General features: G+C 49.3%; 2 protein-coding genes across 3 annotated transcripts in view; both read right to left on the bottom strand.

Moving 5' to 3' along the window:
• EHD4 (EH domain containing 4) overlaps positions 1-2,348 on the bottom strand; it is a 77,360-nt gene extending 75,012 nt beyond the window's left edge. The window contains exon 1 of the mRNA XM_026479950.4: positions 2,020-2,348. Within this exon, the coding sequence (XP_026335735.1) occupies positions 2,020-2,255 (236 nt within the window). The 5' untranslated portion in view covers positions 2,256-2,348. The remainder of the gene's footprint in view (positions 1-2,019) is intronic.
• An 8,771-nt stretch (positions 2,349-11,119) lies between these two features.
• Positions 11,120-25,971, bottom strand: part of PLA2G4E (phospholipase A2 group IVE) — a 59,155-nt gene continuing 44,303 nt past the window's right edge. For both annotated transcript variants that reach the window (XM_026479949.4, XM_048218400.2), the window contains exons 11-20: positions 24,187-24,322; positions 22,792-22,928; positions 20,386-20,608; positions 17,851-17,965; positions 17,253-17,390; positions 16,793-16,900; positions 16,049-16,252; positions 15,054-15,220; positions 13,647-13,830; positions 11,120-13,207 (exon numbers count right to left, since the gene is read on the bottom strand). In XM_026479949.4, the coding sequence (XP_026335734.2) occupies positions 12,990-13,207; positions 13,647-13,830; positions 15,054-15,220; positions 16,049-16,252; positions 16,793-16,900; positions 17,253-17,390; positions 17,851-17,965; positions 20,386-20,608; positions 22,792-22,928; positions 24,187-24,322 (1,630 nt within the window). In that variant the 3' untranslated portion in view covers positions 11,120-12,989. The remainder of the gene's footprint in view (positions 13,208-13,646; positions 13,831-15,053; positions 15,221-16,048; positions 16,253-16,792; positions 16,901-17,252; positions 17,391-17,850; positions 17,966-20,385; positions 20,609-22,791; positions 22,929-24,186; positions 24,323-25,971) is intronic.

Genomic DNA, 25,971 nt, shown 5'->3' on the forward strand with positions numbered 1-25,971 from the left:
AAGTCACTTAGGCCAGGGAAGGTCCCAAGAGCAAGTGACCTCTTGTTAAGGTGACTCCTCCCTCACCTTGAGGTTGCACACGGCTCCAGCGCCTACTGAGAAGTGGTCCATTTGGATGAAGCCGCCAGGAGTCAAATGTCAAAATCTTTCTTAAAAGTATGCTTAGCCATTCCAGGGAGCTCCCCACAAATGATGAAAGAGAAGAGTGAGGCTATGTGAGCAGACAGATGGCCACATCACATCCAGGTGGGTACAGCAGCAGCAGGGCTCCCTAATCACGCAGGGCACAGGAAAGCCCCGCGGCAGAGATAGCCAGGAGGAACTGCCCAGGGTACTATGAGCATGCCACTGCTAATGTCTGCAATTAGTATAATTATGACAATGCCAGCTTCTTATCCTTTATCTGTGTGTTTCAAAAGGCCCATCTCCCACTCTTGTACCACTTGGTCACAATACTTCAGTAGCCCATCTACTTAAAAACTGGTTAGTATCACCAAGACCTTAAAGGTATTGTCTTTCATCTTTCAAGGTACCAGTTACTGTTAAGATTTCTATGGTTTGAGTGTCTGGGGTGATATATTTAATACTATTTTTACCTTATTAATAAGCACCAAATAAGTCAATTTAAAAATTATTTCCTTCAGTCTTCCTTCACATTCACTGTACTATCTAGAACTATATTTCAATATAGTGTATTTGCTTTGCTGAATTCATTCATAGCGTATCTGTATGCCTGGATTGAACACGTTTCCTGTAGTGACAACTACTCTATTTGTAGGAACTATTTAGGTCACTGGTGTGGAGAAAAAGAGGCCGCCGTTTAATGGAAACGGCATATATCCAAATATAGATGCAGTATTCTGAACACCTGTTGAACATCAATGATGGAGAGATTGTTACAATTTCCCAAACCCTAGACCAAACCGTAAGTGATTAGTCACTTTAACTGACCCAGAGTTTAATCCAGGAAAATAAGTTTCCTAACCAAAAAAAAGTGAGTCTTAAAAGTGTCTTACTTCTGCTTTAGAAGTAACACAGTCTCTTCAAAAAGCAATTTGCTTCGATGTAAATGATTTCCCAACAAAAATCACTTCAGAGGAAGCTATACGATTTGAGCCTTGCGCATGCACGGTAATTGTGTGCTTTTGGAGACAGAGCAAGCATGACAAATATTTTCAGTTGTCAAGGGAGGAGGGAATGACCCACCTAAGAAATGGAAACTAAAGAAGAGTAATATGACACTCCCCCTTAGCTCCACTGGGCGCCGGCTGGGGCTGCTACACAGTTCACTTCCTATGGCCGGATAAAGGCGAGGCTGTGCAAGAGCTGGATGAAAGCGGCCTCTCTACCCGCTCCCCCCAACACTGTGGTGGGGGACGGCATGCAAGGACTTCAAGGGAAGGGGGCGTTGGAAAAGTACCCTCTACTGTTGCCATTCATTCATTCACTTATTCATTCATTCATTCATTCATTCATTCGGTAAATAGTTATGCGCCGGGCTTAATTCTTCAACTATGACTCAATAGCCCATTCGGACACCACACACCTCCGTCCCCCTTTCTAGCCCTAGGCCTCACTCGCTCATCAAAGAGATGCTTATTATAGGCTCGCTCTCCTCCCTCGCTTCCCCGGGTCCCCAGGCCAGGGTGACAGGACAAATCCAGTCAGAAGAGTCCCTTACCAAGAGCAAGGAAGGAGGGCTCAGAGTACATGGAGAAGGCGTTCCGGGGACCTTCCTGCCTGCGTGGAGGAGAACCAGCCCCTTCTTGGGCGGCCGCACCCCGGGGCGAGGCTGAGGGCTCCCGGGCACCGCGCTTGGACCGGGAACCTGAGCTCATGCCCATGCTGGAGGGGGAAACAGCCGAGAGGGGATTCCGCACAGGGGAAGTGGGCGCCGCAGGACGTCCGAGGGCTGTGGGGGGCTGGTGACAGCACACGCACACGTGGGGAGGACCGCCTCCACCTAGGTGGTGGGAGCAGGGGTCCCGGCGGGGGTGACGAGCGGGCGGGGCGGCTTACCTGATGAAGGTGGTCTTGCCCGTGCTGTACTGGCCCACCAGCAGGATCATGGGCTTGTTCTCGAAGTCCGCGTCCTCCAGCGCCGGCGAGTGGAACTCGTGGAAGCGGTACGCCTCCTCCAGCGGCAGCACCTTGCGCAGGTAGAGCGAGCGCAGGCCGCCAGTCACCGTCTGCACCGCGTCCGCGCCTCCCGCGCGCTCGCGCCCGCCCGCCTGCCGCCCCATCCAGCTGAACATCCTGTGGCCGGTCCGAGCCCCGCGCCCGCCCTCTCAGAGCCTGCCCGGCGTTCCGACCCCGCTCCGGGTTCTACCCTCCCCGGCTCGCACTGAGCTGCCCGAGCCGCTCTCGCCGCCGCCCGTGCTGGCCCCGCCTCGTGCCGTCGCAGCCAATCTCTGGTCGTTACGTCACGGAAGCTCGTTCACTATTCAGAAGGCTCAGCTCAACTCCTTCCTCATTGGGCCGCTGCCAGCGCGGGTAGTGGCGTCAGCCAATGGAGAAGAGGTTCTTAATGAATTATGGACGACGGAGTCTCTCCGCCGGACTGGGCGGGGGGTAGAGGGTGTCTCCCAAGCCCCTTGGCGCAGACGCGTCAGCGGAGGGGCCCACTTAGATCGCCAGAGCCCCACCTCTGGCCAGGTGGCGTCGGCTTCCGGGCAAATCTGAGCTGGCAAAAATGAGCCTCCGGAGGCTGCTTAGTCTCCCAGGAAGTTTACTCCTCCCAGTCTTATGGTACTGGGGACAAGAGTGCAGAAAGTTGATAGGCAGGTTCTTTCTCTCCGCCGGCAGGTTGTTATTTACCTTCATTTTATTAGTGAAGAGACCTTGACTCACAGACTGACAAGAGTTGTATAAGGGGAAGGAGACTCCAATTTACTTGGGTAGATATTTCTCTTACTTCACACTGCCTCCACTAAATTCTGGGTCGATTGAAGGCCTTTTGCCCTTATTTTTTTTAAATTTGATTTAATGTAAAATTGAAGTTTTAATCATCATCCTCATTATTACAACCTAATTACCACATATTGACATGTAAAAGAGTTATTGTTACCTCCTAGATCTCTCTTTTTCAGGTTAAAAAGACCCGTCTAAATTGAGGCTGGGAGACATAATCAGCTATCGCTTTTGGTGTTCTAGGAAACAGTTCGAGAATATTTCTCAGTTGTTTTAGAGTGTTTCTCAGGTGTGATCCATGGAGTCACCTGCGTAAGAATAACCTGGGATGCTTGTTAAAATGCAGATTTCTGGTCATCACCCCAGACCCACTGAGTTAAAATATTGAGGAGGGATTGAGCTCAACAAGTGCTCCCAGGTGATTCTGACATACCCTAAATTTGGGGAATACAACGCACAACAGGACTTCTCTAACTTGACAGAAATGCAGATTCTGATGCAGGAGTATGGGCTGGGACCCCAGACTGTGTTTCTAACAAGCTCTCAGGTGTTTCCAATGCTGTTTGTTTATGGACTGTACTTTCAGTGCCAGGGCTGTGGTGAAGAGAGAACAGGACTGGGCACCAAAAGACCTGGGTCTGAATCCTGACTACATAAATTAATGGCTATGTGGCTTTAAATGTAACGAGCTTCCTCTCTGCCTCAGTTTCCTTGTTTGTAAAAATGGTAACTGCTTGGGAGTTGTTGTGTGGATCAAATATTTAGAGGAAGCTGTATGTAACTAGGGAAGTAAAAAGAAAGCCAAAGGAAAACGAACTTAGATATCTGCCTCATATCAAAATAAAACAAAGATTAACCCTAACGTAAACTGTGGATTTTGGGTGATAATGATGTGTCAATGTAGACTAGGTTCATTGATTGTAATGAATCGATTACACTCTGGTGCAGGGTATTGCTGGTATGCGATGTTGATAGTGGGAAGCTATGTATTGTGGAGGCAGGGGGTACATGGAAACTCTCTGTACTTTATGCTCCATTTTGCTGTGAATCTAAGACTGCTCTAAAATATTCTATTAAAAATAGTATATATAAAAATAAATCCATAAACAAAGGTAAAAGGCAAAAGATAAATTGGGGAAAATATTGACAGACATATACAATAGATATATTTAATTAAGGGTATTAGAACTATAAAAGCTACTATAAAATTACTAAGAAAGATACGATGCTCCATTAGAAAATGAGCAGAGGAGGGGCACCTGGGTGGCTCAGTTGGTTAAGTGTCTGCCTTCGACTCAGGTCATGATCCCAGGGTCCTGGGATTGAGCCCCGCGTTGGGCTCCCTGCTTGGTGGAGAGCCTGCTTCTCCCTTTCCCTCTGTCTACCCCCCTGTGCTCTCTCTCTCGCTTGCTCTCTAACTCTAGCTCTATCTCAAATACATAAATAAATCTTAAAAAAAAAAATGAGCAGAGGACACACGCAACTAACAAGACAAATATAATTGGCCAATAAACATTAAGTGATGCTAACCTCCATTAATAATCAAAAAACATAAATTTAAAATAAATAGATAACATTAAGAATGGCAGACTCATTTTCTAAGATAATGCCTAGTGTTGGCAAGAGTGTGGGAAAAGGTATCATCTCATTCATTGCTGAATATGGTGTAAATTGGCACTTTAATGGAGTCCATACTTATCAAAAATCTTGAAAACACACATTCAAGACTTCTGCAACATCATACTTACCGGCGGAATTAATGAATACTAAGATCAGGAACAAGGTAAAGATTCGGTTATTTCACGGTGGTAAGTGTTGTACCAGAGGTTCTAACCAATATAATAAGAAAAAGAAAAGGTATCCAGATTGGATAGGAATAGGTAAAATTGTCTTCATTTGCAGAAGATATGACCATCTGAGTAGAAAATTTTATGGAACCTACAAAAAAAGCTATTAGGACTAATAAGTGAGTTTAGTAAGGGTCCTGGATACAATACACATATACACATATACACAAACCAGCTATGTCTTTATATACTAGAAATGAACAATGGGCTGGTGAAATAAAAAATCAATGTCACTTGTAATAGCATCAAAAACATGAAATACTTAAGGACAAATCAGATAAAAAATGTACAAGGTCTAGGGACACTTGGGTGTCTCAGTCGGTTAAATGTCTGACTCTTGATTTCGTCTTAGGTCATGATCTCAGGGTTGTGAGGTTGAGCCCCGTGTCAGGCTCCAGAGCATGAAGCCTGCTTAAGATTCTCTCTCCCTCTGCCTCTCCCCCCGCTCATGTGCGTGCTCTCTCTTTCTAATAAAAAAAAAAATGGACAACGTCTATACACTGAGAACCATAAAGCATTTCTGACAGAAACAAAAAAAGGCCTAAACAAATGGAGATACATACCATATACCATGCTTATGAATCCAAAGTCTCAAGATTGTTAAAATATCAATTTTCTCCAAACTAATGTTTAGATTTTAGTGCAATTCCAGCAGGCTGTTATTTTTGTAAGAATTGACAGGCTGATTCTAAAATTCATATGTAAATGCAAAAGACCTAGCCAAAACAACTTTGAAAAAATTAACAAAGTTGGAGGACTTACACTATCTAGTTTAAAGACTTATAAACCTACAGGAATCAAGACAAGACAGTGTGGTATTGGTATAAAGACAGACTAATATAACAATAAAAAAGAGTTCAGAAATAAACTCACACATGTATATAGTCAATTGATTTTGACAAAGTACAAAGGCAATTCAATGAGGAAAAGTGAACCAATAATGCTAGAACAACTGGATATTCATATGCAAAAATGTAAACTTTGATCCATACCTTGCACTGTATGTAAAAATTAACTCAAAATGACTATAGATATAAATGTAAAACTTAAAATTATAAAACTTCTAGAAGAAAACATAACACAGGGGCACCTGGGTGGCTCAGTTGGTTAAGCATCTGCCTTCGGCTCAGGTCATGATCCCAGAATCCTGGGATCTAGCCCCGCATAGGGCTCTCTGCTCAGCAGGGAGCCTGCTTCTCCCTCTCCCTCTGCTGCTTCCCCTGCGTGTGCTCGCTTGCTCTGTCAAATAAACAAATAATATCTTTAAAAAAATAGTAGAAAATCTTTGGATATTGTGTAGGGAAAGTTTTCTTAGGTGATACCAAAATCATGATCCATAAGAGAAAAAAATTAATAAATTGGACTTCATCTGACCTTTGAAAGATACTGTTAAGTGAATGAAAAGACAAGGTACAGACTAGGAAAATATATTTTCAAATTACATATCTGATAAAGGACTTGTATCCCAAATATATAAAGACCTCTTAAAATTCAATAATAAGAAAACAACCCGGTTTGAGACATGAAAAAAAATTTGAACAGATACTTCACCAAAGAAGATGTATGGGCAAATAAGCACATACAAAGATGTTCAACATCATTAGTCATTAGGAAAATGCAAATTAAAACCACAACAAGATACTACTACATATCTATTAGAAAGCCTAAAATTAGAAGACTGACCATACCATGCATTGATAGTGGAATGTACAATTATACAACTCCTTTGGAAAACAGTTTGACAATTTCTTAAAAAGTAAAGCATGTACCTACCACATGACCCAGCAGGGGGAGAGCACAGGGAAGAATTCCTAAGGGCATGAGAAAAGAGGTTGAAGGATTTGTTCTTTACCTTGATTGTGGTGATGGCTGACAGTTGTATACGTCTGCTCAAGCTCATCAAATTGTGTACTTTAAATATGTGCGGTTTATCGTGTGTCAATTTTACCTTTATTAGTTGTTAGAAATGCTCATACTTGTAGACTCAGGAATTTCATCCTGAGGAAATAATCAATGTAAAGCTTTTTCTAAAGCATGTTTATCAGCATAACACTTATAATAGTGAAAAGCTGTAATTAGATGTTCCCCCATGGAGGATTAGTTAGATAGATAATGGATTCCTATGCAGTCTCTGAAAATTGTGTCACGTAAAAAGAATGTTAATGACCTGGGAAAATACTCAGGATATTTTTTTAAGTGGAAAAAAGATTACAGAAGAGAATACATTCAATTACTATGGAAAACAGTATGGCGATCCCTTGAAAAATTAAAATAGAACTACCATATGATCCAGTAATCCTACTTCTGGGTATATATCCAAAAAAACTTAGAAGTAGGGTCTCTAAGAGATATTTGCACATCCGTGTTCATAGCAGCACTATTCACAAGAGCCAGGAGGTGGATGCCACCCAAGTTTCCATTGATGGATGAATGGATAAACAAAATGTGGTATATACATACAATGAAATATTATTCAGACTTAAAAAGGAAGTCCTGTCACATGCCACAATCTACAAGAAACTCGAGAACATGATGCTAAGTGAAACAAACCAGTTACACAAAGACAAATAGTGTCTGATTCCACTTCTACGAGGTATCTAAAGTAGTCAAATTCATAGAAACAGAAAGTCGAACGGCGGTGACCAGGGTCTGGAGGGAAGAGAGAATGGGCAGTTGTTTGGTAATATAGAGTTTCAGTTTTGCAAAATGAAAAAATTCAGGAGATCACGACAATGTGATCATAGTTAACATTATTGGCCTCTACACCTAAAAATGGTTCAGATGGTAAATTTTACCTTATGAATATTTTGCCACACTTAAAAAAAAATGAACGTATAGGGTTTTTGTACTTTTGGGAAAAAAAAGTATCTAAGGAAGTGAAAACATGGGAAAGATAAACCCCAAAATAGTAATGATCTCTGCATTTTGGAATGATAAATGATCTTAGTTTCCTTCTTTATGTGCTTTAGCTTTTTTCAGATATTACACGATAATTATGTTCTTGCTTTATAATCAGAAAAAACATTTGAAGGAAGAAAAAAAGTTATTGCCTTTAATCTTTAAAACCAGTGGAAGTCCTGAAAGAGCCTGGCCCAGAGGACACATCATAATGCCTTACTTTTCTCCCTTCTCTGGCTTCATACGACGCAGCCCCCGCTTTCGTATTCTCGACCCGTCCTTAGCGGAGCGGGAGACAACGCGCGCTCCTCGGGAACGTCATCTCGCATCCGTGTGCGAGCTGTGACCCTCTGTTGGTTTTCCTTCTTCAGACTCAACAATCCCAATTGCAGTCACCTGTTCGCTTAAATCCAATAGTTTTTTTCAGGCTAAAATTTTTCGGAGACTGGTGTTGGTTACCTGGATTTTTGTTGGATTAAATAATTCGTGAAATAAGTATTTTGATAATAAGACTCAACAACTCTCTTTGCTATATGGAAATTTTAATTGTAATGCTTGTGGAAGGGCTTTTTTCTTCTTATTCGTAGTAAGTTCATGTTCACAAGGCTTGTTCTACATATATAATTTTTATATAATTAATATTTTATATAATATAATTTTTATATTATATAATTAATATAATTTTATATAATATAATTAATTTTTATATTACATATTTTTCAATATATAATTATATATACATAATTTTTTTTTAGAGAGAGGGAGAGAGAGAGAGTGCATGCTCATGGGTGTGAGCAGGGTAGGCAGAGGGAGAGAGAGAATCTTAAGCAGGTTCCACACCCAGCCCAGAGTCCAACATGGGGCTCCATCTCACGACCCTGAGATCATGACCTGAGCCGAAGTCAAGAGTGGGACACCGCACTGACCGCGCCCCCAGGCGCCCCTCACAAGGTTTGCTGTAGATTATGTGCAGCGGTGGGCTCTATGTGCATACCAAGTGCCTTGTCTTACTCTGGAACTTTCATTCCCAGAGTAGTTAAAGGCCTGAGAGACGCATGCTAAAGAGATTAGAGGAGGCACTTCGGCCTGGAAAGAGCCCTCTTCATTCTCAGACACACCTCTCCTTTCTCTGTGGCCACTTACCCAGGTCACTGCTGCCACTGGGCGATGTAGCTTATAGTCGGTACTTGCAGTAAGACAGCCAGTTGCCTATACATGGTCCGTTTTTCAGCAACAGAACTCTCATTTTTAGCCAGGCACATTGCCACCCAGGTAAAAACAAAATTTCCCAGTCTCTGTGCAATTAAGTGTGCATAAGACCAAGTGCTGAGACCAATGTGTGGGAGTTGCTGGAAGTCTCCCTTAGAAAGAAAAGAGTTCAATCTTGCTCTCCCCTTCCTCTCTCCTGTTGTGTGGGATAGGGCTATGATGGCTGGAGCTTCAGGGCCCATCTTGGACCATGAGGCCAAGGACTACACATGGAATGGTAAATCGGAGCTGGGAGGAGCAGAACCCTGGACATGCCGGGCCCGCCTCGGACGGCCTCCCTGGGGGCTTCTTTCACATGAATGTATTGAAGCCGCCATTTGTTAGGTCTCTGCTAGTCAGAGATGAACGTAATTCCTAACTAACACTGAATTTGTTCCTAGAAATGGAATCTGCAGTAAGAGAACCCAAAATGTGACATTCCCTTGGTGGAAGAGAGGGAGGGTCAGCATTAAAGAGGCAATTACTGCAGGCTGAGATTTAAAATAGAGCCACACGTATTTTTCGAAATGCCTACTATGGAGAGATGGGATCTTGGTCCACTCCACTTGAATCCAGGCTGGCTTGTGTGTGCTTCTGCCAACTGCGTACTGTGGAAGTGATGTCCTGTGACTCCTGACACTAGATCATAATACACCATGCACCTGTCACTGTGTAACACTCACTCTTGGAGCCCTGAGCTGCCATTTAAGAAGATTGATGATCTTGAAACCACCATGCTGGGGAGGCCATGTGAAGGTGCTGACAGTCAATCAAACTGAGCCTGTCCTTCAGCCCTCCCGGCCTCTCTCACCCAGGCACCGCACATGTGAACGAAAGAGCCATCTCAGAGGTAGATCCTTCAGCTCCGGCTATTCCAGACCGCAGCCATCTGAGCCCTCCCCTGGCAGTTCAGGTCATTTCAGCGGAGGCCCACACATGAATAAGAGTTGTCTTTGTTGTGCCCTTTCTAAATTCCTGACCCAAAGAAGCTGCGGTGGTTCTTTTATGCCGTTACATTTGGGTTTTTGTTTGTTTGTTTGCTCATCAATAGATAATTGGGACAACTGGTAATTCTCATTATCTTAAGGTAAAAGTTTACTTTTTTGTCCCAGAAAAGAAGTTCAGAGGTAGGCAGACCAGGGCTAGTTTGGTGTGCTCATGGTCCGCAGGAGTTCAGATCCCTTTATCCTCCCTGCTACCTGGCATGTGGACAAAATGGGTGGAGCTCCAGCAGCCATATTGAACCAGAAGGCAAACTTGAGGATGGCAGAAGCAAGAGCTGAAAGGAGCCTAGGTATCTGCTAAGAAATAGAGGAATCAATTTCTTCTATCTTCTTTAAGACACTCTTAAGAATCAAAAGATCAAAAGTTTTTGGATCTTTTTGATTATTTAACGAAAAGTAACGTTAACTGGTAGAGAATTTGAATAGATGAATCAAGAACTTAGGAACCGGTTTGGCTAGAGCTAAAGGTTTGAGAATTTTCAAGATAGAAGTGGTAGTTGAAGTTCTGGGTGTAGAGGAGATTGCCTAAGGAGAGTATGGAGTGAGAAGAGAGGAGAGCAGAGCAGAGAACCTCAGGGAACACCAGCATTTAATGGAGGGCAGGGGAGGTGAGACTGCAGGAAGGGCTGGAAAGTGGGAAGGAATCCAGGAAGGATGGTGTCCAGCAAACCTGGCCCCTTCCCTCTAGGGGGAAGCCTAGTTGGCAGCCCCTAATGTGTTCCCCATGTGTACACAATATGGAACTTTCCCTTTGTTTTGCAAGGCTGTTTTGATGAAGCCCTTCTACGTGGGACCAGAAGGAAGCTCCTTGAAGTGTGGGGTCAATTGTTAATCATTTTTATTTTCCCAGTGCCTACCACAGTGACTGGCATGTAGCGAGAAGGCAAGAAATATTTGCAGGCGGAACTGAGTTGAACTGCTGTTGGCAAGGAAGTCGTGGGAAGGGAGGGTTTCAGGAAGGAGGAGTGGTCTGCAGTGCCAAATATTGAGAACAATCAAGTAAGATAAGGCCTGGAAAGGGCTGGTGCCATTTGGCTCAGTGTATCTGGCAGTCAGGACATTAGTGACCTTGGGGAGAAGTGTTTTCACGGGGACGTGGGGAGAGAACACAGTGGTGGGTGAGAAGCCTAGGCAGGGGTGAGGGCAGGAGGTAGGCTGGTTTTGCAGCATCAGATAATGAATGAAGATGAGTCAACAGCATTTACCCACATGGCCATTTTATTCTGCGCTCAAATAATATAATGATTTTATAAGCCTCATTGTACACACTTTGACGAATTCAAGGCAGGGCTGTCTTCACTGTACAGCAAACAGGTCTTACAGCGTGGCTCACTCTGATTTAAGGAGAGCCTGTTTGTTGTCGACGGAGAGAAAAGATGTCAAAGTGGTGGCTGCTGGCTGCCCTGGCGGAGGGGACGGGTGGCGTCCCAGTTCAGCGTTATCTGGGTGGGGACCAGTTTTGCAGGTCCAGGAGCCCTGTTTACCAGGGGCTTAGGGGAGTTGATGGATTCCTGCTTTCCAAGCTTATAGGAGAGTATGGCATCAATCCACACCACTCAAATTTACTATGTGTAGCCTCATGGGGATGGGGTGCGGGGTGCCGCAGAGAGGAGGTGGGAATCTCCTTAAAATGCAGATTCTGATCCAGCAGACCTGGGCTGGTGCCCAGGCTTCTGCATTTCTAACCAGTTCCCCCACCACACTTTGAGTAGCAAGGATGGATTTTGGAAGCCGATTTTTCTGAACTTTCATTGCTTGTCACCACTCATCATCTCCTAACCACCCAAGGATTGCTTCGGGAGCATAGAGGCCAGGAAAGAGGGCCAAGTCTTCCAGGTGTGCTGGGCTTCATGCGGACCACACGCCTTTCTGGTCGCACCTTCCATCGGCCTGGGCATCTCCATGGCTCAGGTTACGTATTTCTTTAGTCGAGTTCCTAGCCTGATGGGAGGCCTGGATTGATGGGCTTCTCTGTGGCCCAGGGCTTTCCCAGTGATTTGTCTGCCAACCCTTGGCAAGGATAGATGGCCTTCTTCCTCAGGGCTAACCTACTCCTTTAAGGATTGATTCTTCTTTGTTTTGTTCTCTCGGGGCGACTCTCCAAGGGCTGGGGATGTGCTGGCCACGGTGTTTACATGAAAAATAAGACGAATCCCATTTAGAAATAAATAATCCCATCTGGAAACTGGGGAGGAAGGTGGGAAGAGAATGGAGGAGTGCTCCTGGAACAGGCTGGTCGGCGAGCGCTGGCCCGATGCCTGACTGCGTTTACCTGCTCAGACGTCCCTGAGCTGCGCCCCGGATCCTTGTTCGGTGAATGTGAGCAGCAGACGCGAGCTCTGCCTGGCATTTCACTGGCGCTGGGTACTCACGTGAGGCTGCCTGGTTGAGATCCCAGGGCTCACCGGTCCTGGGGCTCTGAGCGCCTAGAGAGGGGCTGCTGAGACCCGTCAGTCACCTGTTTGGCTTTGTTGCTGACGAGACCACGGCTCGGTCTACTGCTCGGTCTAGATCTTCTGGCATCACACTATCTATGAATACCCTGATTCAAAACAATGAAAACCACAAAATATAATAGCCTATAAAAATCATGACTGCCTTAAATTTAAAAAGGCGTTTTCCCAGCGAACCCAGAGTACTCCTCAGGTCCTCCTCTTGTTTATTCCTGGAGGCCTGCTATGCCAGGAGGCCGAGAGGAGTCGAGTCGAGGGGGCTTGGAGCTCCAGCTCGCAGGCTGAGGTTTCTGGGGAACCTGTCTCTTCCGCAGGCCACACTTTTATTCTTCACACTTTGGGCATGTGCGGGACCCTGTGGCTACTGGACACCCCTCCCTTCAGGGAAAGGTATAAAAAAATTCCTGTGGGTCTAAAATCCCAACATATGCCCATGTTATGTTCTTTTGTCTCTTTCTCTCTATCTCCCTCAACTTTTTAAATTTTTCATTTTTCGTTAGAAAGCCCAGGTCAGCCTGCCTGTCCCCCTTGCCGGAGAGCAGAGCTGGCTGTGCAGGCTGGTCAGCCCCGATGGGCTCGGTGCCGCTGGCCATAGAAGCAGACACAGGATCGGTGTGGCTTGCCGGGACTTAGGAGGGACACTGGCTCTTCAGACGTTTCTTCTCCACCGCCAGTCTCAAGGCCTGAAGGAGCTTGTCCTTGTTATTCAGGATGTTGTACTCAGAGAGCTTCACCAGCTTGTCAAAGGCAGCCTCTGTGTATGTCAGCTCCTTGGTAGCGTATGGAGTTTTGGGGCCATAAATGTCCACGTGGCCCTGTTCCAGCTCCTCGGGGCTTCGCTCCACACCTGGAGGCAGCAGAAGGACTTGCTATACACAGAGGGTTGTAATGACTTGTGTCTGTATCTCTCCCCATGGCCCATCCCAGCACACGGGGGCACACACAGCCGTACGAATACGCACACACACACGCACGCACGTGCACACCTCCAAGCTTCTCAGGGGAGGGATGCAGCTTGCCCATCTTAGGGCCGCCCTAGCAGGACACAGTGCCAGGCACCTAGTGGGACGTCAATAAATGTTGAATGACAGAAAGAGTAGAGGATGACACTGTTGGCTCATGCAGGGCTGGGGGGCTTTGCTTTCTTCCCCAAGCCAAGGTTGGTTCAGACTAGAGCTAAGCTGGGCTTCCCTGTTAGTAAAGTCAGAAGACTGTACAAGTCTAAAGATAGGAGCTTTCAGCCCAAGGCCAGCGGGTGGTGGGAACCGAGCTTGGAGGTGGCTTACCTGGGGCCTTGTACTTCTGGAAAGTGTCGTTGATGAGTGGGAAGAAAAGCACGATGGGGGCATCAGGCTCCCGGGGGTTCTCCATCAAGTAGCACTCCTTGAGGCTGTCCTCGTCCTCTTGCAGCTCGTATTTGGGGAAGGGGATGTTCTGCACGGTGCAGTACTCGCATGTTTGTTTCATTGGCTGGAATAGCACAGGACATATTGGAGGATTAGGAGGGGTGGGGGTGGGTAAGCGACATGGAGTTCTTAGACCCAGCTTCCTGATTTCCGCAGCCAACCACTCAGGTCTCCAACTACTTTGCCTCCTGGTGCTATTTTTAGAATGAAGGACCTGAGGCAGTAGGTTGGTGTGCGTCCAACTGCAAGCTCCTTCTGAAGGTGGACAGGAGCCCTTTCAATGGTGCTTCACCCAAACACAGACCTGGGTAGGTGTGGGTGGCAGCCTGAGCGTGACTGGAGCTATGCCACGTCTGGCCATGTCTGGCCAGTCTCCTGTCGGTTGTGCACGGCCTTTGGAACCGACAAAGGGCCACAAGGCTGGAAAGGACTCTGAAAGGTCATCGTTATAAACATGACAGAACAGAAAAAGCAGCGGACTGAGTGTCAGAATCCCCTACTTCCGCCCTCGTTCCAAGCTCACTAGCTGTGCGATCTTGAGCAAGCCACTTTCCCTCTCTGTGCCTCAGTTTCCTAACCTGTAACATGGGAACAAGAGCAGTTGTGCCATCCACCTCAAAGAGCTGGTGTAAAGATCAAGTGAGAGCACGTGTAGGGAAGCACGTTATCACTCATTTGTAAACTTGCGCCCTTATCATTGGTGTCATACTTATCCTCTTTCCTGGGCTTCAGGATAGGACTGTATTAAAGGACACCAAAAACCAGTTTCTTTCCCCTAAAAGGCCAGAACTTTTCAAAGGTAAATAGAGAAAAATAAATAAAAACCTCTGGTCCTGGCTTTTAATATAATCACATGGAGGGGTCATATTTCCTAGGGAAAAGGACAATGTTATTATTTTGAAAATAGGACATTATAAGCTCTTGAAGTGGTACAAAACTTTAGAACTGACTGGACTCCATTAAGGTTATTTTTTTAAAAACTCCTTTTTTTTTTTTTTTTTTTTGCAGCTGATGAATTGCCAAACACAGCAAATGCTCAGATAATATAATTGCTGAAATAAAACTGGAATTCGCTCCATGGCCTCTTTAAAGCCCACACTGCATGTGAGGGCCAGCTGGCCCCCCCTGAGGTTTGGACGGCTAATCTCACATCAGGTAGTGCAGCTTGAGTTGCTCTGATGCTAAGTCTTGGGGCCTGCGGGGAGTGCGTGTTCTCCCAGTTCCCAGTTCCGTGCAGGCTCAGTCAGTGGCCCGGCTCAGGCAGGAGCCTTCCTTTGTCACACTTGCCTTTGTCTGGGACCCAGCGCAGTAATTGAGGTGAATGATGAGGTCGACTTTTCTCTCGGGCCTAAGGAGGGGCGGGTAGCTGGAGTTGACGAAGAACGCAGTGTCCAACAGGCACAAGTGGTTCACGGACTCTGTCAGCTGGTTCGGGAAACCATCTAGCACCGTGTCTGAAAGCCAGGATTTCCAGTTACCATCACGCCCTCATGCCCTGATCTCAGCGGGTGGTCACAGGCAGCTGGTGTGGATGGAATGTCCTGCCTGGAGCTCCTTCACCTGGGCCTGGGCCTTGGGCGCTCCCCTGGGGAGTCCCAGTGCCCCTTGGGGTGAGCTGGTGCAGAATAGCATTATCTTGGGGTTGTAGCAAGCCTTTCATGGAACACACGTAGAAACCCACTCTGACTCGGCCACAGAGCTCAGGGGGTCGCCGCGGTATAAGACTGTCCTGTAAATTCGTGCACAACCTGGGCCCAGAGCCAGCTGCTGTTTCTGCCCCAGACAGTGAGAATGAGGATCATTAGGCCAGGCCAAAGCAGCCACTTGCAGGCTGTGGCCAAGGAGAATACCAAAGATGGGGGCAGGTCAATCTTCGAGCCTTAGCGGGGTGGGGAGGGGCACCGAACTGAGGCCGCATGACCACAGTTTAAGACCTGGCTCTGCCACTTACCATTTGGGGGTTCTTGAGCTGGGCCATCCCTGCCCAACTCTCGGGGGCACCATTCACATTAAAAGGTGCCCCCAGAGCACAACGAAAGAAAGTCAGGGCCCACGTTTCCCCAACAGGGTCCTAACTTCTACCTGCTGGGATTATAGTACAGATTCAAGTAACTACATACCAACACTGCTCCAGCTACGTTCAGAACCTCACCAAACATGGAATACACCACGAGGAGAGTCTGCCCCCCGCCCCCAATGGACATGGTCATCCTTCCCCCACGGCAGCTTCAACAGGCACTTTCCCTTTATCCAGGCAGGGGCAGGCCGCCAGGGAGGGTTACCTCTCCACATGGAGAACTGGCTGTTCTGGAGGTAGTCGGTGTGCAGCTGCAGCCCCAACAGGAAGTTGTGAAACTGGGACACGAAGGCCCGGTGCGTGAGGATGCTGCGGAAAGTGTTGGACAGCCACGACCCCGGGATCACCACCGCAGTGTCCAAGACGTTGGCATCACATTTGGGGATTTCAGGCAGGAGGGGCTCATCTTCTGCAGGGGACAGGGGGATGCAAGGCGGGTCACAAGAGCTGGGGTCCCCAGATGGCCCAGGCGAAGCCTGCATGGTTACCCGGCACCCAGGGGTCAGCCACTGTAAGTGAGGTTTACACCTTCCTTGCCTGGTTGTTAAGGCCCTGGCCTTGGAGCCGGGAAGACCCAGGTGAGAGACCAGGGACAGGGTGGTGAAGAGGTGAGAGGACAGGTAAGGGGGGTGGGTAGAGAGGATAGGGAACCTAGAAGAGCCAGCTGTAACTGTACTCGTGGATCCCTACCCCCTTAGCTCTCTGGGCACTGTGCCGCTCTGCCGGCCCCTCCCCCACCCCCAGTCAGGCCCAAGCTGGCCCCTGGAGCTTGTGACGGAGCCTCGATCACCCTCCCCTCCAGGCAGGGACGACCTCACCTTAACTGCTTTCTCATCTCTGAACCACAGACATGACGTTGAAACATGTGGCAGGTGGACTGGGCCTCGGTTTGTGACCCACCCCTCCCCTGCATCACCCAACCAAGAGGGGAAGCTGTGGGGTCACCCACCGATATCATGCACTCTCTCCCTTGTCCACCTGTGGAAAAACTCCTCCGAGCTTTGGGACAGATTCCAGGCATCAAGCAAGTTTAGTGAGAAGATACTGCTCCACAAGCCTAGGGAGCAGGACCAGTGTGAGCAGCTCTGCCCCAGAGCCCCCAGCCGCCCGAACGTGCACTGCTTCTCCCTTGGCCTTGATGTTGCCTCCTGGTCAGGCTGCTCAGGGGGTGAGACGGACTTCGGTTTCCCTCCCCCCACAGGGCAGTGGGACCCCCATGACCAATGAGGGCGTGCTGGCAAATGCAGGAGGGTCCCATGCTCAAGGGATAACCCAAACCAGCACCTGCACCTAGGACAAGATCCTGGGGGAATGGAGCAGGCCTCCCTGTCACTCCTCTAATTCAAAGGAGGGGGGGGACTGCCCAGCATGGGGTGGGGTGCCCACAGGCCTCCAGGGCCAGGAGTCACCTAGCATGTAGCACATTCGCGACTCTGGGATCCTCTTCATCAGCCGCCCCATGAAGAACTCGGAGCCGAAGAGCTCGGTGGGGATGAAGGCCCCGTACTTCTGCAGGCCCACCTCGTAGGGGGAGAACTCGCACCACTCTGCACAAGAGGCAGCAGGGCGGGGTGTCAGTCTCAGACCTGGGCAGCCCTGCCCTCCCTCCTCAGGGCTCCTACAGATCCTGGGCCTTGAGGGGCCTGAGACAAGGAGGCCGCAGTTCCCCCACAAGGCACATGGGGGCGCTCACGACTGGCTTCTGCGGGCCAGGCAAACCAGCTTTGCAACCTGCATGGCTCATTTGCTCCACCAAACGGGATAAATAGAGGCCACAACCGACCTCGAAGCAGGGCAGGTTTCTAGAGTCCCACACTCTGGGCACCTTAAGTACCCCTGTCCCATCAAACCTCTGCTGCTAGAAAAGCCACAAGCCCCCACCAGCCTGACCCAGCCACACAGAAGGGGTGGCAAAGGTATGTGGTGGGTTGTGTGTGTGCTGGGGCGCTGGGTACCTTTGCCTGCTGAGAAGGGACACCCTTATAAGTTTCTAGCCACCGGTGTTACCTCTGAAATCCTGGTTGCTTACATCATCCTTGACATTGATGGTGAGGTAGACGGGCAGGGGGTTCTGGCCCTGGCACAAAGCAGCACGCTGATCTGACAGTTTGGATTCATTTCTCTGTGGGAAAATGAAATGATGAAGGAGAAGAGGCAGGCTGGAGGCAATGCAGAATAGGGGGGACGGTCTGGAACACCAGCAGGCTGTTCCTGGCTCCTGAGCCCACCCGGCCGCTGTGTAGGTCCCAGGTGACACCACTCAAACCTGCTCTTAAAATGTACCCATAGAATGTTTGCTCGTCCCGGGGCTATCCACCATCCCAGACGTATGGACGGGAGTGGGACCGAATCTATAGTTTAGGGTTGTCCCTCAGAGTCCCAGGATTCTCCTTATGTCTCAAGGACCAAAGAAAGAAAAGGTAGGGGTGGAAAAGGACACCATTGTCCCTCTTCATCCCCATCATCTTCCACCCCACGTACACTGGAGCAGGTCCATTTTTCTTATCTGCTTTGCATGTTGGGCTTCCTCATAAAATTTGTTTGGGAGGGGGAAAAAAGCTGCTTTAAAAAAATTTTAAACAAAAGGCTTGGAAACGGTGCACAGCTGGCAGCCAAGGTCCCTCTAAGTCCCCAGAGCACGGTGCTGCTAAATTGGAGGGGAGCCTGCGGATCAGCCAGGGCCACTGGCCACCTCCTGAAATGAATCAGCCAGTATAGACAGGCCAGTTGGGGGGTTAGAGGCCTATGCTCTGACCCTAGGCTCTAAGCTGCCTGCTGGATGCCCATCCGTGGTTATTCAAGTGTGCGAAGGCCCCTGACCCTGTGTGGGCTACAAAATACACATGTGGGACAAACAACTCTTGGGTCTCCCTTGAAAGGCAAGCAGGTACCTGTCATAACGGCCCAGAGATCTGGGCACCGCAGAGCTGACGGTCCTGGAAGTAAACTATAGACTCGGGGAAGAACACAGTCCATACTCATTGTCAAGGAGGCCCAAGGGAAAGACGCTCCTGCCTTGGCCAGAGTGAACAGCAGAGACCTCCTAATTTCAATCCTACATTTGCTTTCCTGGGAACTTTGGCTCCTCCTCATTCCAAATCCTAGGCAACACTCAGGTGTCTGTTGTCAAAAGCCGGGGTGCTTTCCTCCTCATCATCCGCGGCACTGAGTATTGTTAGAAATATTAACTACCACTCATTGATGTAGTTCCCATTGAAGGAATAGCACAGCGCAGGACCCGCATTTAAACCCCATCCTGCCTGAATCCAAAGGCCAACACCCTCCGTCTCTGCCTGCCCTGCTTCATCATAAGCACAGGTTAGATGGTGGGTTATCAAGAGGGGGAGGGTGGGTGGGATCCGTCAGAAGCTGTGAGCGCCTCAGTTCAGAAGCCCCATTGCCTAGCACAGTTTCTGACATGCAGGAGCTACTTAATTTTTTTGAAAGAAAAAAAAAATGAAGGAACGAATGCCCTTTGAAGATGAGGTTTAGGTCATCCTTCATTTTAGGGATGACCTTCATCTAGGGACCTCCTAGAAAATAATTTGCTATCCTTCCATCTCCTGGCGAGTTCTGTTTGGAATTCAGAACTCCTTAGATACTTTTGGGAGTGGGGCAGAGAACTGTGGGTCTGGAGAGAAATTAAGTGGGAAGCTCTGCTTTGGGGCCAAGTGACAGCCGCAGTTGGCTCCTCCCTGTGGCCTGTGCAGCTGAAGGGTCTGGGTGTTCGCTGAGCTCGGGACCACAGTATCCCCTTGATGCCACCGCTCCACCACATCCCCCAGGGCACCCCCAGCAGCTGAAAGCCCCAACACAGACTACGTCTCTTCTTGGGCACACAGGGCTCAGACTGTTGGATCTCAGAGCAGGAAGGAACCTCCTGGGGCCCATCCTCTGTGAGGTGGCCATGAGAAGGAGCCCTACAGACCTTCAGCTACAAGGAGTATAATTGACTCTGAAATCCATGGCTGGGTTTGTGCTGGGGTCACACTTCCCACGCGGCTGCTCCCGGCACATGACTGAGAGCAGCAGGGATCCTGAGGCAGGTGCATTCATGCCCATGGAGGGCACCAAACCCCTCTGACAGACAACTTGTCTAGAGGACTTTCCAAGGGCCTTGCTGAACCTTCTAGACCAGCAGTCTAGGATGCTTCCACCCAGCCTTTCTTCCCTCTCTTCTCCACCTGGGGTCAGACTTGTATCAGGGTCCGATGCCTCTCCAGGCTCCTCCAGCTCCCTCCCCGTGTTCTCTCGTGGTGTCTTGGCATGGCTCTCAGAGGGCATGCTGCCACTCTGCAGGACTGCACCTAAGCCATCCCCACAAGGGTCTCAGTCATACACTAAGGGGATGTGGGAAGACAATTTCACCATCTTCCTCCATCATGCGCTTGGGCACCTCATGCTTCCTACAGTCTACAGATGAATCTGCAGGTCTAAGCTAACTTCCTTCTGCTGAGAAGTCAGTCCAGATCCCCCACCCATGAAGAGAGAGCTGGTCATCAGCCAGGGCAGGCTGGACCTCAGAAGAAGCTGAGCACCTACCTCATCCCCCAGACAGGCCTCAATCAGCAGGCCCCAGAAATCTGTAAAGGTGACCTTGTAGCCTTCCTGGCTGCGCTGCCGAAGCTCCTCCTGGAATTTGGACAGCTGGTCTGGGAACAGGGCAGGCATCTTGTCCTTGACCACATGCCTCCGTGCCTCAAATATGGCGGGCTCCAGGTTTTTGGAGGACCAGTCGGGGTCACGGTATAAGGTCGCCATGGTCCTGGAGAGAGAGACATGCATGGGGATAGAACTGAGCCAGTCCTAGTCCAATCAACATTGGACCCTGGCCAGAGAGATGGTGGAGAGATTGTGGGAGACCCTAACTCACCGGGAGAGGAGCTTGGAGGAAAGGGGTGGACATTATTATTCATAGTCACAGTGGCCACCGTGTGCCTAGTATAGCATGTTGCTTAAGAGTGAGGATGCTGGGAACACCTGGGTGGCTCAGTCAGTTAAGCATCTGCCTTCAGCTCGGGTCATGATCCTGGGGTCCTGGGATTGAGCCCTGCATCAGGCTCCCTGCTTAGAGGGGAGTCTGCTTCTCCCTCTCCCTCTGCCCCTCCCCTGGCTCATATTCTCTCTCCTCTCTCAAATACATAAATAAAATCTTAAAAAAAAAAAAAAGAGTGAGGATTCTGGACCCAGATCTTCCTGTTCAAAACCAGACTCTGCCACTCACGAGCTGTGTAATCTTGAGCGAGTTATCTAACTGCTCTTCACATCAGTTTCCCCATCTGTGGAGTGGAGAGAATTATAATCGTAGCTACCTCAAAGAGTTACTGTGAAGATTACACGAGTTAATGCAATTTAAAGTGGTTCGAACAGTAACCAGCACAAAGTGCATGCTGGGTCATGGGTGGTGAGGCCAACGTTAGAATGCAGCCTTGCTGATTCTAAATCTTGGACTCTTTCCACTCTGCCACCTTCATTCCCATAATTACGATGCTGGCTACAGATTTATTTCCCCTGCTTCTCTTAACTTATATGTGGGCAGAGGGAAGGAATTAAACAAAGACAGAGATCCCTCTAGCCCTGAGTCTCTTCTTGGCCTGGACCCAGCTTTTCTGTTAATGTCAGAACAGCACCCGGGAACCCCATGTCCTAGGTGACCTTGTCTGCAGCTTCACTGTTATCTGAACAGTGGCCTCTTCCTTCACAGGGCTTGTTTCTGGTCTGGGAAGGTGGTGGTTGGTCAAGAGATGTCATCGACAAAAAGCACCCTGCTCTCCGTAAGATTCACTCTTATATGTTTAAAGAGCTTTCAAAACCATTACAAATGGTTGATTTTAAAAGAATACTTCCCAGTGCTTTCCCAGGCCAGGTGACACTTCCCCCTCCCCCCACATTCCCCTAAGTTCCTCCTAGTCTCCTGCTTGGCCGGCAGTGCTAGAAGGATGCAGGCACCCCTCGACCCTGATGAAAGCAGGTTTTATCTCCTTAGTGTACCACCCATGGGCTATGCCAATAAATGTCAGCTGTCCTTCTGTTCCATCTGGGCTGAAGCCTCAGAGTTCCTGATGCACCAGCAGCCCTTGGCCTTCCAAGGGCAAGTTCGTGTCCACTGCTCAAATGAAAGTTACCTAGAGCTCCTCCAGGATGAGGGGCCAGCTTGGGACCTCAAGGGCTCAGAGGCCCACCAGTCCCTGACAGAAGAAGATGCAGGCCTGGTGGTCAAGGGACCCCTCCCACCCTGGACCAGGGCTGTGTTATGACTTCAGTCTTAAAAATATTCTATCATAAAAATATTAAAAATTATGTTTTATGATTGTTATATAAAAACAAATATAATAATGTTGTTTATTAATACACTTTCTTCAACCTAGAAGTTTTTTTTTTCCCCCCTATCTTAAAAGAAAGTAAAACCTTGTTGTGGGCCTCTACAAGCACTGTGGGCCCTAGGCACTGTGGCTCCTGCAGAGAAGTTGACCTCACACTGGCCTCGCCTTGGGGGGCTCGCTCTCCTTGCTCACCAGCAGAGAGTGACGAAGCCGCCAGGGCAGAGAGAGGGGCGAAGATGGGGGTGGGTTGGGGCAGGGGCCGCCAGAGCAGCTGGGCCGGCAGGGTCGGAGAGGGCAGCTGCCTCTGCCCGCAGGATGGGTCCGTGGCAGGAGTGGTTTCTGCACAGCCAGCCACCGCGTCCCCGCATCCCTGCCGCAGCCCCGAGGCACCCAGCACTGGGAGCCTCTCACAAAGACCCCGTGGGGTCAGTGCTATTGTCATCCCCACTTTACAGATTCGGACACTGAGTCTCCGAGAAGTGAAGCCGCTGCCCAAGGTCACACAGCTGTAAGGGGCACAGCCGCCCCGGTTTGCCAGTCACGCTGCCTTGGGGCGGGGAGAGCCCCGGCCGGCCTGGCGACTGCTTGCTCTGGGCTCCCGCGGGCAGCGGCCCCCAGGCCTTACCAGGTGGCCCCGGACAGGCCAGTGATGTAGCTGGCGCAGTTCAGGAGGTTCAGCTTCTGCAGCCCCAGCAGGTGGCCGTACATGGCGGTCATGGATCTCGTTCCGCCCCCTGTCGCCATGATGGCTATCAGCGGCACCTGGGAGCGTACAGACGCAGACTGTTGGGGCGCTGCGGGCTGGGGGACATGGACTGACAGACAGGCGCTTAGGAAGAACGGTGGAGGAGGGAGAACTGGCTACAGACAGCAGAGAGCGAGACACTGAGTGACCTGAAAACTGCCTTTCACAGAGTGGTGGGCCCCCTGCTAGGTCTAGAATTTGATCTTCGCTCCAAACCCCATAGTTGGTGCGGGTGAACGGCTCTGAAGCGTCCCACAGCTTGGTCAATCAGAACGTCGTGGCTGAAAGAGTTCTTAGCACTGTTCGTCTAGTGCCCAGTTAACAGGTGCCGACACTGGGTCCAGCGGGCCAAGGGATGCTCTCGAGAACCCAGCCAGTGTGCGAGTCCCTAATGGTTCCTTCTGGGCAAGGATAGGATATTAGGGCACCAGGCCCACACCTGGCACATGACAGGTGCTCAGTATATACTATATGCACAACAGCAGGAATCACTGAATTCTCGACATGGGAAGGAGCAGGGCTGTCACCTCTGGATTTACATAGGGTTAAGATGCCCTTGGTGCTTTTCCCTAAAGATGGGAGAGTGGGGAGGGGGATCCTTGCCAAGATGTACTCTCTTTGAGCAGGGCCGGTGAGATCCTTCTGTCTGCTAAGCCCCATCACAGCCCTCCTCGGGCATGAGGGCTCCATCCTCTCGCCTCGGGTCAGCCTCAGGAGACAGGCCCTTGGAAGATGACCTGCTGCCTGGGGGGGTGGGGGGTGGGGACCTCAGTCCTACCAGGGAGGTGACAAAGGGCTCTAACCAAGGCATGCTTTCTGCCCCGTGGGAAGAAGCTAGCCCTGCAGGGGAGGCTGCTGCTCTGTAGTTTCCCACTGCTGTTTTTCTGGGGAGTTGTGTATGTGTGCATATTTGGGGGGAGAGAGAAGTCGAGAACAAAGAGCCCAGGGCCTTTTGGGTGGAGGTGGCACTGGCTGGGGAGAGGAGGCCATTGTGCCCCTGCATAAGTAAGACTTCACTGTCAGCTCAGGATCTGTTCATGCATGGGGAGGAGCAGCGGGGGCTCCTTCCTTTCTCTCTCTACTTTGCCCTCCCCTTGCCGACACGCAACTGAATCACACCCAGCACAGCCCTCAGCCGGGCACCCAGCAAAGGCAGTGGCGAGGCCACCATGGGGCAGAGAAGGGCTTGGGGCTGGCCGGCAGGGTGCGGTGTGGGTGGGACGGGCTCGGCTCAGAGGGGGACGAAGCCCGGCTGGCAGACCTCTGCTTACTCACCTCGTCCACAGGCAGGTCGGCCTCCAGCTGCAACACCTCCTGCAGCGCCTGCGCCACCACCGGCTTCCGCTTCTGCAGGAACTCCTGCTCTGCCGGGCACAGGCTGAAGCCCAGCCGCACGTCCAGCGTCTGAGGGCTATGGGGACAGGGGACCGTGATAAGCGGGTCTGTAGACGTCACCGCCATGAAGACATGGCTTTAGGGTCCGTGGGGCGTAGGCTTGAAGCCTGGTTCTGCCATATACCATCTCTGTGACTTGGGGTCTCTGTTTTCTCTTCTGTAAAATGGGGCTAATCGTGCTTAACTCGCCGCACTGTCTCCAGCACTTAATGGCAAATGGAAAGCCCCCAAAGCCTCAGCTGACACACTCTGAGCAGGTCCTCGACAAAATCGGGACTCATCCCGAACCCTCTGCATCCTCAGCCCGATCTGGAAAGTCCAGGAAGGCTTCTCCCAGGTATCTTCTAAAACCCGAGGCTAGACATGGGTGACAAGGAGCCCTGGGGTCCTTTTGGCCAATCCCTCTGGACCAGGCTCTATAGTAAGGGCTTTCCTGTGGAGTCCACATTCCTTGGTAAGTTCTCCCTGCTCCTGGAGTAAATACTCCTTCTGTGTGTCTGTGCACCTGACAAAAAGCCTTCATAATCCTGCCATCACCCTCTCATCCCTACAGATCTGCAAGGCAGGAGTCGCAGCATGTCTAACACTTTTTACCATATCCCTGCCCTGGATAAGTCCAGGCTCCTGGCCTGGCAGCCAAGACCCTAGCTGATCTGTGCAACCTCACCTTTTGCAATTTCTTGGAAGGGCCCATTGGCTTTCAGATCCCAGAAGCAGTCCTGTTTCCGAGGCTTTGTGCAGCCCTTGCCCTCCCCAGAAGCTTCCTCCCTCTGCCTACTTACATCCCTGGTGTCCTCCCAGGCTCAGGTCCCCAGGGACTCTGGGTGAATGGGCATTGACAATTTTTGACCTCAGTCTTACTTAGTGGCCCGAGTCACCAACCAGACCACATGTCCTTGAAAGCAGAGCCTGGGAGCTCTGCCATCATGTTTCCTCCATGTTGAGCACAGGCCTAGAGACACAATTATAAGGAAATAACTCTTTCCTTGGCCTCAACAAAAAATAAATAATAAAACAACAGTAATGACAACACTGGTTGATAGTTGCTGAGTGTCCCTCTTGTCAGACAGATCACTGATTTTTGACAAGGGTGTCAAAGGACAATTCAGAGGGGAAGAATAGTCTTTTCAACAAATGGTGTTGAGACAACCGGATATTCACATGCAAAAGAATGAAGCGGGATCCCTATTTCACCCTGTATATGTAAGTTAACTCAAAACCTGTCATAGACCTAAATGTGAGAGCTAAAACCACAAAACTCTTAGAAGAAAACGGGAGTAACTCTTCATGATCTTGGATTAGGCAATGGTTTCTGAAATAGGACACCAAAAGGATGGGTGACAAAAGAAAAAATGTGCACGCACCGGACTTCACCAAAGTTCAAAATGCCTTTGCTTCCAAGAACATTGTCAAGATTGTAAGAAGACAACCTCCAGAATGGGAGAAAATATGTGCAGATCATATATCTGACAAGGGACTTGTATGCAGAATATAAAAAGAACTCTCACAACTTAACAATGAGAGGCAAGTAACCCACTTTAAAAAAATGGACAAAGGATTTGAATAGACAGTTCTCCGAAAAAGATATAAAAATGGCCAATAAGCCCATGGAAAGATGCTCAACATCACTGGCCATCAGGGAAATGCAAATCAAAGCCACACTTC

The sequence above is a fragment of the Ursus arctos genome, unplaced genomic scaffold (genome assembly GCF_023065955.2).
Source record: "Ursus arctos isolate Adak ecotype North America unplaced genomic scaffold, UrsArc2.0 scaffold_36, whole genome shotgun sequence".
Taxonomy (NCBI): domain Eukaryota; kingdom Metazoa; phylum Chordata; class Mammalia; order Carnivora; family Ursidae; genus Ursus; species Ursus arctos.